Source organism: Coregonus lavaretus (genome assembly GCF_964263955.1).
Source record: "Coregonus lavaretus genome assembly, chromosome: 27".
Taxonomy (NCBI): domain Eukaryota; kingdom Metazoa; phylum Chordata; class Actinopteri; order Salmoniformes; family Salmonidae; genus Coregonus; species Coregonus lavaretus.
In genome coordinates, this window is record NC_140014.1 from 12,639,596 (window position 1) to 12,659,305 (window position 19,710).

General features: G+C 45.6%; 1 protein-coding gene across 1 annotated transcript in view; it reads left to right on the plus strand.

Annotated features, from left to right (window-relative positions):
* Positions 1-19,710, plus strand: part of kif13ba (kinesin family member 13Ba) — a 70,311-nt gene that overhangs the window by 39,995 nt on the left and 10,606 nt on the right. The window contains exons 10-36 of the mRNA XM_084143699.1: positions 5,382-5,494; positions 5,721-5,832; positions 6,033-6,245; positions 6,629-6,739; positions 6,913-7,047; positions 7,795-7,925; positions 10,703-10,789; positions 10,953-11,146; positions 11,391-11,679; positions 11,862-12,024; positions 12,120-12,266; positions 12,544-12,693; positions 13,070-13,192; positions 13,345-13,518; positions 13,868-14,025; positions 14,394-14,526; positions 16,533-16,682; positions 16,783-16,812; positions 16,918-17,017; positions 17,216-17,342; positions 17,490-17,545; positions 17,696-17,820; positions 17,999-18,274; positions 18,643-18,795; positions 19,111-19,188; positions 19,333-19,386; positions 19,529-19,658. Coding sequence (XP_083999825.1) covers positions 5,382-5,494; positions 5,721-5,832; positions 6,033-6,245; positions 6,629-6,739; positions 6,913-7,047; positions 7,795-7,925; positions 10,703-10,789; positions 10,953-11,146; positions 11,391-11,679; positions 11,862-12,024; positions 12,120-12,266; positions 12,544-12,693; positions 13,070-13,192; positions 13,345-13,518; positions 13,868-14,025; positions 14,394-14,526; positions 16,533-16,682; positions 16,783-16,812; positions 16,918-17,017; positions 17,216-17,342; positions 17,490-17,545; positions 17,696-17,820; positions 17,999-18,274; positions 18,643-18,795; positions 19,111-19,188; positions 19,333-19,386; positions 19,529-19,658 — 3,712 coding nt within the window. The remainder of the gene's footprint in view (positions 1-5,381; positions 5,495-5,720; positions 5,833-6,032; positions 6,246-6,628; positions 6,740-6,912; positions 7,048-7,794; positions 7,926-10,702; positions 10,790-10,952; positions 11,147-11,390; positions 11,680-11,861; positions 12,025-12,119; positions 12,267-12,543; positions 12,694-13,069; positions 13,193-13,344; positions 13,519-13,867; positions 14,026-14,393; positions 14,527-16,532; positions 16,683-16,782; positions 16,813-16,917; positions 17,018-17,215; positions 17,343-17,489; positions 17,546-17,695; positions 17,821-17,998; positions 18,275-18,642; positions 18,796-19,110; positions 19,189-19,332; positions 19,387-19,528; positions 19,659-19,710) is intronic.

Genomic DNA, 19,710 nt, shown 5'->3' on the forward strand with positions numbered 1-19,710 from the left:
CAACTTCCAGCCCCACTCTCCCCTATGCGCTCATGGCAAATTGCAGAGCAATAGGGTGCTTAACCATGCCGCTTCTTAAAACTCTGGGTTTAAAATGGTGCAGTTTGCGCATATTTAGGAGTTGAAAAATAAATTTAAAGTAGGAATGGAAAGCTGGGATTCCCCTCTTTTTAACAAAGGCCATTAAAACTGCTGTTTTCCATTAGGAATTGTTGTGCATTGTCAGAATGCATCTTTCCCTCCCTATAGCACTTGCAACTTGAATGGGCCTTGTGAGGAATATTTATCTCGCATAGAACTCACAACAACAAGTCGACTAGGTAAATATATAAACTATTCTACTATGGGGTTGTCTGATTTTTCTATTCATTACTCGTTTTGTTTGCAGAGGAAAAGTCATCTTCAAATGTTCCAGAGTTTTTTGGCGTGGCGGCAATGATTTTGCCGTGGTGCAGAGCCACAGCGAAGTGACTGCAGCGTAAACACTGCGACTGCTGTAATGCTTTGTGGAGACTGCATCTTGTTTGTCGTTATATAAAACTCTCATCCTCTCCCACTACATCTAAAGCACTTTCTATCTGGGGCACTGTGTATATAGGCTGCGTTTACATGGGCAGACCAATTCTGATATTTTCTTCACTAATTGGTCTTTTGACCAATCAGATCAGCTATGAAGAAGATCTGATGTGATTGGTAAAAATACCAATTAGTGGAAAAAAGATTAGAATTGGGCTGCCTGTGTAAACGCAGCCTAAGAGTGTCCCAGAGAGACTGTCCTGTCAGTGAGCCCCAGTTTCCACTGTTCAGGAACTAGCTAGTGATGTTAGCTTCCAGGAAAACCTTTAAATAAGTAATGAGCTGCTCTCTTTCTGTCTGGATGTCAGCTGATCTGCTGCTGTCAGCCTGTTCCTTTATTATCCCAACAACACCTGGTCGGTCATCCAACCCTGTGTGTGTGTGTGTGTGTGTGTCGGTGTGTCTGTGTGCGCACACACGTGCCCCTGACTGTGTATTTACATGCGTGTGTGTGTGACCTGATCATCCAACCCTGGTCTTCTGGCACAATGTATGAAGCACACAGATTTAATAATGCAGGAGTGGAACAGTTGGTTCTAGTCCAGGTCAAATAAGGCTGTGTTCAAGTCATTGATCTAAAGTGTTGCTCATTGTTGCAGACTGAGCCTCTGTACCACTTTCATACCTTGTTGGTTGTGTTCCTGAATGCAGCCCCAGGTGCACGTGCTGGAATTGAAACAAAGCTAAATATAGTCTGAGCCGGACCATTGAAACTAACACACAAATAAAGGCTGTTGACATTTCAACACATACACACACAGTTTTGGATTGCTATCCTTGTGGGCAAAAAAGAATTGATTCCCATCCAAAATCCTATTTTCCCTTAACCTAAGTCTAACCTTAACCCCTAACCCTAAAACTATACCTAACCCTAACCTTAACCTTAATTCATTTTTACATTTACATTTGACATTTTAGTCATTTAGCGACTTACAGTTAGTGAGTGCAAACATTTTTCATACTGGCCCCCCGTGGGAAACGAACCCACAACCCTGGCGTTGCAAGCGCCATGCTCTACCAACTGAGCTACAGGGGACTACATTCTAAATTCTAACCCTAATTGTAACCATAACCCTAAACCTAAGCCTAAAATAGCATTTTTCCTCGTGGGAACTGGCAAAATGTCCCCACTGTCTGAATGTTCCTTGTTTGACTATCCTTGTGAGGACTTCTGGTACCCACAAGGATAGTTAAACAAACACACACGCACAGTGAGAGAACGAGAGATCGAGAATCATTGGGCGTCCTTTTTCTGCTGTTGATGATATGCTTTGTCCTCCCTTCACTGATGGTTTGCATATCTCCATGGAAATTCAGTCCAATGCAAATTCACAGGGGCGTGTTGACAGTGCGTGTAATCTAATCCTGTGTGTCTGAGATGTTGCTTGGGTGTGCAGTGGTGAGAGAGAGGGACGTTTTAGTATAGCATCTTTATAAAAGGTTGACAACACAATAACTAAACCATAGGAAAGAACAACATATTTCCTGTGGAATCCAGTGTGTGGAAAACAGTTTGAGGTACCAGCCAAATACTTGGAATCCTTTTTGACCTAGGTCCACCCCAGTTCATCAAGTCTTTTTCCTTCTTTCTGTTCTCTCTCTCTCTTTTCTCTCGCTCTTCTCTCTCTCTGGGGACAAGGGCGGTCTTTGTTTTCACAACACACTGTAATCTCTGCCTGCTCTATTCCCACTCAGTACAACCCAGGACATAATGCACGCCCCCGCTGCCCTTTGGCTCTCTCTCCCCCTCCCCCACTCTCTCTAATTTCTCGCTCAACTCATTCACTCACCCCATCTCACATTTTTACATACTTTCATTCTCCCCCACTATCTCTCATTTTATACATATTTCTCTTACATTCTTTCTGTCCACTACTGCATTCCTGCATTCTCTCTCTGTTCTTCCTCTGTCTTAAATTATCTCTCCTTCCCAGAACGCTTTCCTCTTTCTTTCTCTCCCTCCTCCCCATCCTCTCCTTCCCTCCCTCCCCCTCTCTTTTCTCACCTGTCTATTATCTCTCCGTCTCCCAGTCAAGCTCCAGTCCTTAGTGCACACATACCTTATTTAAGATAAGTTCCCCGTTACACACACACACACACACACACACACAGTGTTGTACAGCTAACCTTGTGGGGAGACACAATTCAGTCCCATTCAAAATCCTATTTTCCCTAACCCAAAAACCTAACCTTAAACCTAACCCTTGCTCCTAACCCGTAACGTAATTCTAACACTAATTCTAACCTTAACCCTAAACCCCCTAGAAATAGCATTTGACCTCGTGGGGACTAACAAAATGTCCCCAGTTGGTAATTTTTGTTTGTTTGTTTACTATTGTTGTGGGGACTTCTGGTCCCCACAAGAATAGTTAAACACACACACACACACACACACACACACACACACACACACACACACACACACACACACAGTGAGTGGAGGCTCCACCCCTGCACCTGGGACTGTAAATCACATCCATATGAATGTCTGTCTGATAGTCTGGTTAATGAGTGCTTTCATACTGTATACAGTGAGGGAAAAAAGTATTTGATCCCCTGCTGATTTTGTACGTTTGCCCACTGACAAAGAAATGATCAGTCTATAATTTTAATGGTAGGTTTATTTGAACAGTGAGAGACAGAATAACAACAAAGAAATCCAGAAAAACGCATGTCAAAAATGTTATAAATTGATTAGCATTTTAATGAGGGAAATAAGTATTTGACCCCCTCAATCAGAAAGATTTCTGGCTCCCAGGTGTCATTTTATACAGGTAACGAGCTGAGATTAGGAGCACACTCTTGAAGGGAGTGCTCCTGATCTCAGCTTGTTACCTGTATAAAAGACACCTGTCCACAGAAGCAATCAATCAATCAGATTCCAAACTCTCCACCATGGCCAAGACCAAAGATCTCTCCAATGATGTCAGGGACAAGATTGTAGACCTACACAAGGCTGGAATGGGCTACAAGACCATCGCCAAGCAGCTTGGTAAGAAGGTGACAACAGTTGGTGCGATTATTCGCAAATGGAAGAAACACAAAAGAACTGTCAATCTCCCTCGGCCTGGGGCTCCATGCAAGATCTCACCTCGTGGAGTTGCAATGAGAACAGTGAGGAATCAGCCCAGAACTACACGGGAGGATCTTGTCAATGATCTCAAGGCAGCTGGGACCATAGTCACCAAGAAAATTGATAACACACTACGCCGTGAAGGACTGAAATCCTGCAGCGCCCGCAAGGTCCCCCTGCTCAAGAAAGCACATATACAGGCCTGTCTGAAGTTTGCCTATGAACATATGAATGATTCAGAGGAGAACTAGGTGAAAGTGTTGTGGTCAGATGAGACCAAAATGGAGCTCTTTGGCATCAACTCAACTCGCCGTGTTTGGAAGAGGAGGAATGCTGCCTATGACCCCAAGAACACCATCCCCACCGTCAAACATGGAGGTGGAAACATTATGCTTTGGGGGTGTTTTTCTGCTAAGGGGACAGGACAACTTCACCGCATCAAAGGGACATTGGACGGGGCCATGTACCGTCAAATCTTGGGTGAGAACCTCCTTCCCTCAGCCAGGGCATTGAAAATGGGTCGTGGATGGGTGGTCCTCTGTAGCTCAATTGGTAGAGCATGGCACTTGTAACGCCAGGGTAGTGGGTTCGATCCCCGTACGTAAAAATGTATGCACATATGACTGTAAGTCGCTTTGGATAAAAGCGTCTGCTAAATGGCATATTATATTATTATTATTATTATTATTATTCCAGCATGACAATGACCCAAAACACACGGCCAAGGCAACAAAGGATTGGCTCAAGAAGAAGCACATTAAGGTCCTGGAGTGGCCTAGCCAGTCTCCAGACCTTAATCCCATAGAAAATCTGTGGAGGGAGCTGAAGGTTCAAGTTGCCAAACGTCAGGCTCGAAACCTTAATGACTTGGAGAAGATCTGCAAAGAGGAGTGGGACAAAATCCCTCCTGAGATGTGTGCAAATCTGGTGGCCAACTACAAGAAACGTCTGACCTCTGTGATTGCCAACAAGGGTTTTGCCACCAAGTACTAAGTCATGTTTTGCAAAGGGGTCAAATACTTATTTCCCTCATTAAAATGCAAATCAATTTATAACATTTTTGACATGCGTTTTTCTGGATTTCTTTGTTGTTATTCTGTCTCTCACTGTTCAAATAAACCTACCATTAAAATTATAGACTGATCATGTCTTTGTCAGTAGGCAAACGTACAAAATCAGCAGGGGATCAAATACTTTTTTTCCCTCACATTCCCCGCCTTTATGTTAGAGCAAGGAAACGGTTGTATACTGCATGGAAATGATCGGGATGGGGAAAATTGAGTAAATCTGACTGAAATCTGTCAATAAGTTGACATCCCAAATAAGCACTGTGTGCAGGATGGGAGTTCTTCTAGCATGTATTGGAACACCAATGATGTTATTTGAATTGAAAGAAAATCTGCTAAAATGACTTCTATCCATTCTCACCCCCTCCTTTCATTTTCCCTCTCTCCCTCCCCCTTAAACCTACCCCCTCCTACTCCCTTCTCTTCTCTCCCCCTCCCTCCAACCCAATCACCCCTCTCCATCTCTCCCCTTTAACCTCTCATCTCATCTCTCTGTCTCCCCCCTCTTCTCCCCCTCACTCCCTCCCCTTCCCTACCTCCCCCCTCCCCCTTAACCTTCCCCTTTCTCTCTCTCCCCATTTAACCTCCCCCTTCCACCGTTTCCCCCCTTCTTTCCCCCCTCACACCCGCCTCCTCCTTGTTCTCTCTCCCCCCTGTCTCTGTAGACGAGTGGTGAGAAGGTGAGTAAGCTGAGCCTGGTGGACCTGGCTGGCAGTGAGAGAGCTGCTAAGACTGGAGCTACCGGAGAGAGGATGAAGGAGGGCAGCAACATCAACAAGTACGTCACTGAAAACACACACACAGGCGCATGCAAGTATGCTTACACACACACACACACACACACACACACAGCTCCAAGTTGTTCTAGTTTTAGCTTCAAGTTCCCAAATGAAAGAAAGATTCACACTTCCACTCAGAAAACATGCCACCGCTTATGATAGCGGGCCGGTGTGTGTTACAATATTTTACCTGACGGAGGGTGTGTTCTCTGTGTGTCTCTGCAGGTCTCTGACCACTCTAGGCCTGGTCATATCTGCTCTGGCAGAACAGGGATGTGGGAAGAACAAGACCAAGTTTGTCCCCTACAGAGACTCTGTACTAACATGGCTGCTTAAGGTAAGACGCACACACACATCTTTTTCTCCTCTTAATAGAACTTCTCTCGTCCTACTTTCACTCTCTCGCTCCCATATCTTTGTTGTTTCCTTTAGTTATTTGAACACATATTAAGATTTGGTCCCGACAACCCTTTGTCTTTCTCTTTCATTCTCCCTCTCTTACCAACACTCATTTCTCCCCCTCCCACCCGTCACCAGGACAGCCTGGGCGGCAACAGCCGCACGGCCATGGTGGCCACGGTGAGCCCGGCGGCCGACAACTACGACGAGACGCTGTCGACGCTGCGCTACGCCGACCGGGCCAAGAGCATCGTCAACCACGCCGTCGTCAACGAAGACCCCAATGCACGCATCATCAGGGAGCTCCGCGAGGAGGTGGAGAAACTACGGGACCAGCTGACACAGGCAGAGGTGAGGGGTGGAGGGTGGAGGGGGAGAGAGAAGGAAAAAGGGATGGAGAGGAGGAAAGAGGGAGAGAGAATGGGGGGGGGGGGTATCAACTGACACAGGCGAAGGTAAGGAGCGATGGGAGAAGAGAGCCCACACCAGCTGGCAAAACTGGTTGCGTTCTGGTTGTATAAGGAATTGTTTATTTTTTATTAGTGCATCCAGAAAACGACTGCTTCATCAGGTGTAGCAGAGACCAGTTAGTTGTAATTTGGTTACATGAAGACTTTTCAACCGGAACATCCGTTTACAAATGACATCAACTACCACATCTTGTCTGCTGGGAGACAGGGAAGGGAGACAAATAACAAAAGTAAGAGAGTTGATTTGTCTTGTCTCCTGTCCAGTCTATGAAGGCCCCGGAGCTGAAGGAAAGGCTGGAGGAGTCTGAGAAACTCATCCAAGAGATGACAGTCACCTGGGAGGAGAAGCTACGCAAGACGGAGGAGATCGCACAGGTACACACACTAGGTCACGAAACAGAAAAAAATGCTCTGAAACAGGTACTTTCTAAAATTGTCCAATAAGACACGTATTTTTATTATTGATTTTTTTCACACCATTTTGAAATGCGCCCTTATTAAAACAACCAATCTGAATGTATGGTTTCCCTGTGTTGTGTGTCTTGTAGGAGCGTCAGAAACAGTTGGAATCCTTGGGCATCTCTCTCCAGTCGTCTGGCATCAGAGTGGGAGAAGACAAGTGTTTTCTAGTCAACCTCAATGCTGACCCCGCTCTCAATGAGCTGTTGGTCTACTACCTGAAGGTACACACACACTAGTGGTGCACGGGTCAGCTGTTTGTTCACCCGCAATTCCAATAACCCATCCACAACCGCACGACTATATGTGATAGTGAGAATCTGAGGCCCGCACCCGACCCTAACCCGCTAATATAGAAAATGCGCTGTAGGCTACAGTCAGAGACGGCGTAAGGATTTTTTGACTGGGGGTGCAGGATTTCTTTGGCCTGATTTTAGATATATTTCTGCTTATTTCCGACATTTTGGGAGGCTATTTGTTAGTCAACTTGTCTATAATTAGATACATGCAGCTTCTCTTCTGTCATTATGTTGCCCTAGAAGACTAAATACACCCTTGCTCACCAGAATGTCATAAATGAATGCTTCAGTCTAGTTGACAAAATGAAAATGAAAGCTGAGAAAACGACCCGTCGGCTTGGATGAATATTTGATGTGGTTGAAATGCTATCAGCTTTTATGATGCTAATAAAGACAGCACCTCTACAGACGGTATATAACTTATATATTTATGGATATTATAAGGTATTGTATTCTCTTTATTCAACCTGCCTGCCACCCACCCGCCTTTGATCCACACAATATTTCATGACCCTAAACCCGCCCACCCCGCTAATATAACCGCGGGGACTGCGGGTCAGGAGTCAACCTGCCATTCACTAACACACACACACACACACACACACACACACACACACACACACACACACACACACACACCCCATTGTAACATGGTATTGTTGTGTACTGTAGGAGCACACTAAGGTTGGTTCCGCAGACTCCCAGGATATCCAGCTGTGTGGGATGGGCATCCAGGCTGAACACTGCATCATAAACATCACAGCTGACCAAAGGGTGGTCCTCACTCCCCACAGGAACTCACGGTACGTATAGAACACTCCTCTTCATCTCTACCATCATCCTCCTCATCAGTATAATCCACAACGGGGCAAACCTGGATGAGGTGACGCCTTTCCACAACCAAAATCTGGTTTTAAAAATGTCATTGTTACCAATTTTGCCCGCTGGCACCGGCTCACACCGCAGAAAATGTCACGGTACACCAGCAGTCATTATAGTCATCATAATTTCAACGCACATCATCGAAATCGGCATTCTTGACATCATCATTATTGCGACACATCTCTAGCAAGAGATTCGGTCTCGAGTCACATGACTTGGACTCGAGTCTGACTTGAGTCTCAAATTTGACTTGACTCAGCTTGTTAGAAAATTAAATAACTTAAGATTTGACTTCGACTTGGAACCTCAAGACTCGGGACTCGACTTGATGACTTGAAATTATCTGGGCAGGTTTTGTAACGTTTTGTCGCTCATTTTGTCGCTCCGAGTCTCAGTGGTTTAGGCTACTCTCCGCGCAGCCAGAGACTGTATCGCACTTGCAAAAAAAAACAGATTGGCTAGTGAAACGCACACTCGGCTCTGATTGGACCAGCAAACTGTCAATGAACAGTTGCTTTGCTTATTAGATCTGGTCACTTACATAGGCCTATGGCATTGCACCAAATGTTGTTTCAAAACACGTGTTTCAGAACCAATAAATTGCGAAACTTGACTGTTGACCAGTCATCAGCATTGGCGCGCAAAGGCGGACTCACAAATCCAGATTAGTGACCAGAAAGAGCTAGTTTAATTTTCTCCGGTTTTGCCTGGCAGAAACAAAGTAGCCTGCCTACCTACGTTAATATTATCCATATAAAATACGGTTTAGCAATCTGCTATGGACACAGCTTTGCCAGAACAATAGGCTACCTGTTGATTTCATTGATCATTTTCATATTTCAGATAGGCCTAGTTTGCGTGGGTTATAATTCCATACCTCAATGGTGGTACTGGCTATATATCTAAAGATAGCTGTAACATCACACTACCTTCAATACTTAGCTATGAGATGAAGATGTAACATTTTCTGGCAAATGAATGACAGGGTTTGTTAGTAAGAAAAAAGCTACAGATAGATCATGCTTTCCATCCGATCCTGCAACCTCCACTGCACACAGGTAGGCCGTATGATCCTGCTTGGTCTGGACTCCAGAGAAGTGACAATGTGACATGATATCCCTAGTTGATATTGACTACTAACATGAATGACTTTCAGCTCAAAATGCAGTTGTAAAACACAGTTTATTTCTGTATCTTGTGTTTTGAAAATGCATCACCGTTTATGGCTGTAATGACAGGCTACATTTGCGCTGCGATTGTGCGTGCGTGTTCACCCTGTGCGGGTGCGTGCGTGGGGGTCGCAAGCTTTGAACCACTCCTTTTGGGGGGGGGGTCGCAGGTCAAAAAGTTTGAGAATCATTAAGCTAGCGAATAGAGTGCTGATTTGCTGTACAGCTAGCTATAGGATCGGGTGCAGTGCAAACGTCAAATTGTAGGGGGAGAGGATTGCCATAAATAAATATGCAGCTCCAAAAATTGTTTGGTGATCAATAATATTAACTGTTTACTTTGCAAGCTCACCAGCAATGGGGCATCAATCAACAATTACTAGCATAGGCCTACTGGTCTTTTGGTATCCCAGAATTGCTTACAATTGATAAAGGTACCTAAAGTATCAAAATCCTGAGACATCCCAGATAGAACCTTATGGCTCTGAAATGTCAATCTGGATTTAGCCATAAGGTTCTATCTGGCACTGCTGAATTATACAATGTTCCGTTTTTAAGAAGACTAGCTATTTTACCAGGATAGTCAGAACACATCATCAAATACATGAAGAAATGTATTATGCTCATCAGACGAATGATTGTCATCACTGAACAACGATGTGACAACATCATTTACTTTAAGATTATTGCTGGCTAGACTAGCTAGACCATACTTATTGGTCTGTCTGTATTTGTTCAGGCTTGTGATTGGATTGCAGATAGAACCTTAGTGCCAAGTTCAAATGGTTTTATGCAGATAGAACTTTCTAGTTTTTCTTTTTTTTATATACATAAAATGTACTTTTTCAAAAATCTAACTTCACAGACATACGAATAACCATCTAAAGATCTATTATATGTGACTAACTCATTTTTGACAAAAATGTCAGATGGAACCTTTAATAGTCCCAACGTCTCGATTTGTAGTTAAACAAGACATTGCATGTATAGATTTTTTTTTACTTGACTTGAAAAAAACTTGTGATTCGACTTGCTCTTAGAATGCACAACTTGGACTTGACTCGAGACTGGAGACTCGACCCGTTCTACTTGTGACTCGACTTGAGACCTTGAGACTTGCTTGTGACTCAAATAATAGTGACTTGGTCCCACCTCTGTCTCTAGCCTCTAGTCACCCCTCTATGACTCTCACACACACACACACACACACACACCTCTAGACTCAAGTCTGATCTCCTGCTTTCAGATGATGGTGATGTCATGTTGCCTCAAGGCCCCTTAAGAATTGAAAGAACTAACTGGATCATTCATTCATTTTTATTAGATTTTTCTTTAGCCAGGATAGTCCACTCCAGTAACAATTGGCAATGTTTTCCAGGGAGTCACTTGGTTCCATATAATCAATAAAAACAAACATCATAATAGTAAAGATGTTGTTATGCATTTATGTTGTTTTTGCAGAATGTGTCTTATGTCATGGTTACACAATGTTTTTATTATGCTGAACTTAAGTTGTTGTTACATTACAGAACATGTGTGAACGGCTCTCCTTGCACCAGCCCGCAGCAGCTCCACCACGGAGACCGCATCCTGTGGGGCAACAACCACTTCTTCAGGTCTGTATCTGTCTGTCTGCGTCTGTCTGTTTGTGCTCCAACAGTTCTGACAATACTGTGAAATCTCGTTCAACTACTGGTCCTCGTTTGGAAAGAGTAGTACTGAACCCATTCCCTTTCTCTTTCCTCCCATCCCTCTCTTCCCCTCCTCTCTCCCCCACAGGATCAACTTGCCTAAGCGACGGTCGCGGGGTGGCGGTGAGGAAGAGGAGGGTGAGGGGGGCCTGATGAAGAACAGTAGCAGTAGTGAACAGCTGGATGGGGACGGAGACACCAACAGTGAGGTGTCCTCCGAGGTCTCCTTCTCCTACGAGTTCGCCCAGACAGAGGTCATGATGAAGGCCCTGGGCAACAATGGTGAGGGCACACACACACACACACAGGTCCTTGTAAACAACGATGAGAATGGAGGGATGTGTATGAAGGAGAGGGATGGAGGGAAAGGAGGAAGGGGGAAGGAACATAAACACCTTCAGAAACAAATGTGTCGATAATCATCGATTGACTACGCAACTGCTGTCTGTCACACTGCAATCACGATTGGTTGCTCATCCGAAACCCCCGTCCCTGATTGGCTCTCGCCCCTGTCCGTCACCTTCAGACCCCATGCAGGCGGTGCTCCAGTCCCTAGAGAGGCAGCACGAGGAGGAGAAGCGCTCGGCGCTGGAGAGACAGAGGCTGATGTACGAACAGGAGCTGCAACAGCTGAGGAGACGGCTGCACCCGGACAGACAGTCTGTAGGGCAGACTGGCACGGCCCCCAGCCAATCACAGGGCCAGGCCGACAGGCCGGGACAGCCCCACTACCGCAGCCTGGAGAGACTCAGCATGGGAGGCATGTCCAACTCACCTAGTGCACAGAGCAGGCTGAGGCAGTGGAGCGAGGAGAGGTGAGTGGTGGGGGAGGGAGGGTGGGTGGGGATGTCTGTAAATGAGTTATATTGTCAGTGATATTGACAGTAGTGATGATGGTCTCCATTCTGTAGAGGTAGTGTTGACACGTGTGTGTGATTAAATATGATGATGATGATGCTCTTTCTCTCACTCTCGCTCTCTCCCCCCACCCCCTCAGAGAGGCAGTGTTGACCCGGAGCCTACGTAAACTGAGGGAGCAGATAGTGAGAGCTAACCTGCTGGTGCAGGAGGCTGGCTTCATAGCAGAGGAGCTGGACAAACGCACAGAGTACAGAGTCACCTTGCAGATACCTGCTGCTAACCTCAACGCCAACCGCAAGGTACACACGCACGAGCATTAACACACTCACCTGGTGCTGTGTACATAAACACACACCTAACCCCCAGCCCCCTGGCTGTTTCTCCCTCCTCATAGCGTGATGCAGTGCTGAGTGAGCCTGCGGTGCAGGTGAGGCGTAAGGGGAAAGGGAAACAGATCTGGGCGCTGGAGAAGATGGAGAACAGAATGGTGGACATGAGAGAACTCTACCAGGAGTGGAAGGACTACGACGACAACAACCCTGTGAGTTCTAACGACCTGTGTGTAGGTGTGTGAGGGTGTGTGTGTGTGTACGTGGTAAACCTTTAAGCCAGGTCAGTGTTGATGGAGTGTGTGGCGGGGAGAGAACTTGGACTACAATGAAGGCGAACCCTGAGAGACAAATCATGGTTTTTGCGTGATATCCAAATGGAGTGCATTTAGTAGTCCTCTTTTTTTCTAGTCCATTCAGATGTACGCAAATGCAATGTAAAGTGGAAGGGCTCCATCGCTCATTTCTCTCTCGCTCTGTCATCTGCAGGTGATGCGTTCTTACTTTAAGCGTGCCGACCCGTTCTTTGACGAGCAGGAGAATCACAGTCTGATAGGCGTGGCCAACGTCTTCCTGTCCTGTCTGTTCTACGACGTCAAGCTGCAGTATGCAGTACCCATCATCAACCAGAAGGGGGAGGTAAAGAGAGGCTTCAAGTGCTACATAACAGGGTCGTGTTCATTCGGCATTGTGTAGCGAAGCGTTTTTGCAATGGAATTAGAAAACAAGCGTTTCTCATTGGACAAGTCAGTTTTATTCCGTTATCGCCGAATTAATATGACCCTGTTTCTCAACCAGTGATGTCCAACTCTTGTGCTCCAGCCCAGCAGTAACACACCTGATAAATCAAATAGTCTTCTAGCTTGATGACTGCGCTGAGTCAATTGTTTGAAGGAACAAAGTGTCTTGGTGATGTGCTAAAACGAAAGCCTCATATTGTGGAACAGTGATGATGCAGTACAGAATGCCCCCGTGTTATGAAATGATTTCACCCGTGCCGTTGGTTTTCTTGTAGGTGGTTGGGAGATTACACGTTGAGGTGGTGAGAGTGGCGGGGGGGGTTGATGACAGCATGGCTGGGGGAGAGGATGAGGCCAGCCCTGATGGAGAGGTGCAAGAGAGGAAACTGGTCTGCATGGTGAGTCTATTTCGGATAGGGAGACACTCGTACACACACACAGAAAAGTCCCTTTTTATATGGCTCTTCTGGCTCTATAAAAATGGAAAGCAATATAGTTTACTCATTCTCTCTTAAATCCTATTTAATCCCCCCCCGTTCCTCTCCTCCAGATCAAGATCCTGCAGGCGACAGGTCTCCCCCAGTACCTGTCCAACTTTGTGTTCTGCCAGTACTCGTTCTGGGACCAGGCGGAGCCCGTCATCGTGGCCCCAGAGGTGGACCCCTCCGCCTCGTCCCCCAGCAGCAAGGAACCGCACTGCATGGTGGTTTTCGACAGCTGCAAGGTATGACATTCAATTCAATGAAAAGTACTTGTATTGCCAAAGCAACAATGTTGAACAGTCCAACAGGACATAAGACATTTACATTTCAGTCATGTTGCAGATAGCGTATGTAGCTCAGGATGAATCAGGTAGCCTGGTTAAACTAGTGGTGAGTGCAGTGTTCAGTCTGGATTAACCAGGACCCTTCCTATCTCCTTACAGCATTTGTATTGTTCCGCTCTAGTGTGTTAATGTAATGCTAATTCACCTCTGTTCTTTCGGTGGTGGTCTATGCTATTATTTCTGCCCTTTCCAATGCTGTTTTTCTTTCTCTCTGTCTCTCTTTCTCTCCCTCTCTCCCTCTCAATAGGAGATAGGTGTGGCGGTAACAGAGGAGTTTATAGAGTATCTGAATGAGGGGGCAGTGGCCATCGAGGTGTACGGACACAGACAGGCAGACTCCGGCAGGAACCCTGCCCTCTGGGACCTCAGTATTATACAGGCCAAGACACGCACACTACGGGACAGGTACACACACACACTCATGGACAGGTACACACACACTACGGGACAGGTACACACACACACTCATGGACAGGTACACACACACTACGGGACAGGTACACACACACTCATGGACAGGTACACACACACTCATGGACAGGTACACACACACTACGGGACAGATACACACACCCAAGGTACGGGTATATGGTACACTGTACGGGTCAGCTATACACACACACACACACACTACAGGACAGGTACACAGTACAGACACACTAAACACACACACACACACACACACGCTCATACAGAGTGATACAGGTTCCATTTCTACATAAAAGCAACCTTCTAAATGACATCATGACCTGTGTATGTGTCTCCACCTGCAGGTGGAGTGAGGTAACGCGTCGTCTGGAGATGTGTATCCAGGTGTTGGAGATCAACGAGAACGGGGACTTCATGCCTGTAGAGGTCATACCTGCCAGAGATGTACGCACCGGGGGCATATTCCAACTACGACAGGTAAGTGTTACCTGTGTGTGTGTGTTTGATTTTTTTCCATTTTCTCCTGCCAATGTAATGCTGTAATTTAGTTTATATCTATTCAGGATTTTTTCTTGTCATTGCAATTTTAAGTAAATACATATTTTTCCCTGCTTAATCAGCAATTCCAAGTTGTTCTTATCTCAGAGAATAGCATTTCATACAGTGCCTTCAAAGTATTCACACCCCTAGACTTCATCCAAATGTTGTTGTGTTATAGCCTGAATTTAAAATGGATTCAATTGAGATTTTTGGTCACTGGCCTACCCCTTAATGTCAAAGTGGAATTATGTTTTTCAATTTTTTTTCATATTAATTAAAAATTAAAAGCTGAAATGTCTTGAGTCAATAAGTATTCAACCCCTTTGTTATGGCAAGCCTAAATAAGTTCAGTAGTAAATATTTGCTTATCAAGTCAAATAATAAATTGCAAAAAACACTATTATTGCACTCTGTGTGTAATAATAGTGTTTAACATGATTTTTGAATGACTACCTCATCTCTGTACCCCACATATACAATTATCTATAAGGTCCCTCAGTTGAACAGTGAATTTCAAACACAGATTCAACCACAAAGACCAGGGAGGTTTTCCAATGCCTTGCAAAGAAGTTCACCTATTGGTAAAGATAAAAAAAAAATCTGACATTGAATATCCCTTTGAACATGGTGAAGTTATTAATTACACTTTGGGATGGTGTATCTATACACCCAGTCACTACAAAGATACAGGCGTCCTTCCTAACTCCATTGCTGGAGAGGAAGGAAACCACTCAGGGATGGATTTCACCATGAGTCCAATGGTGACGTTAAAACAGTTAGTTTTATGGCTGTGATAAGAGAAAACTGAGGATGGATCAACAATATTGTAGTTACTCCACAATACTAACCTAATTGACAGAGTGAAAAGAAGGAAGCCTGTACAGAATACAAATATTCCAAAACATGCATCATGTTTGCAACAAGGCACTAAAGTAATACTGCAAAAAAAAATTGCAAAGCAATTCACTTTTTGTCCTGAATACAAAGTGTTATGTTTGGGGCAAATCCAATACAACACATTACTGAGTACCATTCTCCATATTTTCAAGCATAGTGGTGGCTGCATCATGTTATGGGTATGCTTGTAATCATTAAGAATTTTTCAGGATTAAAAAGAAACGGAATGGAGCTAAGCACAGGCCAAATCCTAGAGGAAATCCTGGTTCAGTCTGCTTTACACCAGACACTGAAAGATGAATTCACCTTTCAGCAGGACAATAACCTAAAACACAAGGCTAAATCTACACTGGAGTTGCTTACCAAGAAGACAGTGAATGTTCCTGACTGACCGAGTTAAAGTTTTGACTTAAATCTACTTGAAAATATATGGCAAGACCTGGAAATGGTTGTCTAGCAATGATCAACAACCAATTTGACAGAGCTTGAAGAATTTTGAAAAGAATAATGGGCAAATGTTGCACAATCCACATGTGGAAAGCTCTTGGAGACTTACCCAGAAAGACTCACAGCTGTAATCGCTGCCAAAGGTGCTTCTACAAAGTATTGACTCAGGGGTGTGAATACTGAATGTAAATGAGATATTTCAGCATTTCATCTTCAATAAATTTGCTAACATTTTTGAAAACACATTGTTATCATGTGTAGATGGGTGAGAAAATAATCTATTTAATCCATTTTGAATTCAGGCTGTAACAACAAACTGTAGAATAAGTCAAAGGGTATGCATACTTTCTGAAGGCACTGTACATCTATCATTTGAAATGAACAAGCAACTTTCTATATTGTGTTGATGCCATGTGTGTCCCTCGGGGCCAGTCCAAAAGCATGTCATGGAAAAGGTCTTACCAAGAAAAACGTCCAAAAGGACTAATTCGAGGTCGAAAGGAGCTCACTTTAATCCATTGTACAGGATGCGAACAGGTGACTGACGTTCAGAACTCTTCTTCATTACCTCTATCCCTCTCCTTCACCCCCACCCGCAGGGCCAGTCAAGGCGTCTGCAGGTGGAGGTGAGGTCCGTGCAGGACAGCGGCACCATGCCCCTGATAGCTGAGGTGCTGTTGGCCGTGTCCGTGGGCTGTGTGGAGATCAGACAGACATGCCAGGCCAAGGCCAACAACGAACCCATACAGGTAACACACATACATTACTATACAGGAAGAAAGAAATGGCTGCCATTTACGAAAGTGTTTTGGACTAATACTATTGTGTATTTTGTTGTTTGTCTCACAGGTGGAGGGTGATGAGATGGACAGCTATCAGGTAAATAACATTTAGATTATCTCTACTGAGAGACAGATAGTGGTAAGACTCAATGATTGCTTCTGGCGCTATATCTGATTGGTTGGTGTGTGTTCTGTCCAATAGGAGCGTGATCTGGAGCGTCTGCGTCACCAGTGGCTGACGGCTCTCACCAAGCGACAAGAGTACCTGGACCAACACCTCCAGACCCTGGTCAGCAAGCCAGGTAACACACACACACAACAGTCAATGTGTAGTGGAGGAAGTACTGTATAAGTTTGGGCGGCAGGTCAAAGGGCACGGGAAATGAGGTAGGGGAAGTGGTGGCAGGAATCACATTCCTCTGATTGCCTACACATCTGTGTAAAACATCTGTGTGGAGTTGAGGAAGAAAGACATTGACATTGTTGTGCTCCCTCTACAGAGAAGACAGAGGAGGACGTGGAGAGGGAGGCCCAGCTTTTGGAATGGCGTCTGACTCTGACCGAGGAGAGGAACGCGGTCATGGTGCCTTCAGCTGGCAGCGGCATCCCAGGAGCTCCCGCAGAGTGGTGAGAGAGACAGGGAATGTGCGTGTGTGCGTGTTTGCAAGCGATTTGGATCTAGATGGAGATGTAAAAGGATCAAACCGTTTTCCTATGGGAAATGTCCATATTATTCAACAAGTGTCTTTGTTTAATGTTTCTTTGTTTCTCCAGGGTCCCCCTACCTGGAATGGAGACCCATACCCCTGTGCTTTTCCTGGACCTTAGTGGTAAGTTCTTTCTCTACTCTCTTCTTTTCTTCGTTCTCTCTTTTCTGACTGTTCTAGAGTGACATTACGTCAATCATTGAATCGTCACTTTCATTCATCTAGTAGTGAATGTCTTTCTCTTATCCTCTCTCTCTCTCTCTCCCTCTCCAGCGGATGACTTCAGTTCCCAGGACGCGTTGGAGGTCCCGGAGGTGGGTGGTTGGGACGCCACTCTGAGCGGAGAGGACGAGGACGACTTCTTCGACCTGCAGATTGTCAAACACTACGATGGAGAGGTAGGCACCGGGTCCTATTCATTAGGGCTCACCGTAGGAAAAACGTTTTACAACGGAAAACCAAAACTAGCGTTTCTCATTGGGCAAGTCCAAGTAGTCCCTCTCCGTTTCAGTCGGCTCTCTTCCATATGATCCCTAATGAACACAACCCTGCTCCTCCCCATCCCCTCTCCACTAGGTAAAAGCTGAGGCGTCATGGGACTCCACAGTGCATGAGTGTCCTCAGCTGAGCCGCGGCGGAGCGTGCCCAGAGCAGAGGGTGTATCTGACGGTACGCTGCGTGGTGCAGCTCAGCCACCCGGCAGACATGCAGCTGGTGCTGAGGAAACGGATCTGCGTCAACCTGAACCCGGGAAGACAGGGCTTCGCCCAGAACCTCCTGAAGAGGATGTCCACGCGCTCCACCATCTCCGGCTGTGGGGTCACCTTCGAGGTGGTCTCCAACATCCCCGGGGTAAGCCATACAGGAGGGACACAGGAAATGTTATGATTTATAATCAGTTACCATGGCTCTTTTTTGTAGTAACTTACTACAATCACTATAGCTCTCAGTTGTCTAAAAGTCTGTCCTCTCCTTCATTGCACAGAAGTAGTGTATTTTAATAAAGTATAATAATATAATATGCCATTTAGCAGACACTTTTGTCCGAAGCGTCTTAGTCACGTGTGCATATTTCTTACGAATGGGTGGTCCCGGGAATCGAACCCACAACCCTGGTGTTGCAAGCGCCATGCTCTACCAACTGAGCCGACCAGTGCCAATGAAGGGGAGGAGATATTTTAGCTTTTTGGCAGCTCTACTAACTCTCCCGTCTCCCTCAGGATGCCCAGGGTTCAGAGGACAGGGAGATGTTGGCTCGTCTAGCTGCCAGCGCCGAGAACCCCAAGTCGGCCGACAACGAGGCGGCCATCGAGAAATACCTCCGCAGTGTCCTGGCCGTAGAGAACATCCTCACTCTGGACCGCCTACGACAGGTCACTACACACTTAGCACTTGGGATGGACTGTGTTCAATGTCTGTGTTGAGTTAGACATGTTTTCAGTGCTTATAAGTTTAACCTGCTAAATAGTTGCATTTGTACATTTTGAGTACTTGTATTCAATTATTAGTAAACCAATAGAAACCTTTAATCGAGTACTCGAGTACTCGTGCCTTTTCCCACTACACACTAGGACCCTCTACATGCTTAACACTTAACATTTGTATTGGTCCATCGCTGCACAATTCAGTACTGTTGCTTCTATTGCCTGTTCCTGGTTTTGACTGTGTTTTATTGTGTGTGTGTGTAGGAGGTGGCAGTGAAGGAGCACCTGGCAGGCAAAGGGAAGGGCAACAGACGCAGTCTCAGCTCCCCCAGTGTACACAGGGTAAATGGCACATTCTCTCTACAAAAGTCATGTCTGTTGGGGTACTGGGTCCTTGCTATATTGATTTATTTAATAGGTTTAGGCAGCAGAGGTCATGACATTTCTTTTTTTCTCTCTCTCCCTTTTTCTCTTTCTCTTCTTCAGCTCTCTGGCAGCAGACAGGAGCTGTCTTCTACCTGCAATCTGGATGACAACAAGGTGATAATACAACCCTGTTGAAGCTATACAACTGTTAGTGTTCAAACTGAACAACTCCAGAGCCCAAAGTACATGAATCAATCCTCACATCTTTTAATTCTCTCTCTCTCTCTGCTGTTCTTTCCTCTCTTCTGTCCTCCAGAGTCGCTGGGAGAGCCAGCAGGACATCTTCATCACCTCGCCCCAGTTCAGCCGGACTCTGCCTCGCCCCTCGCCCTCCTCCTCCCCCCCCACCATGCCCCCCCAGAACCAGAGCCAGGACCCAGAGCAAGGTAAGGCACTGACTCCTCCCTCTACACTACTACTCCCCCCCCCCCCCCCCCC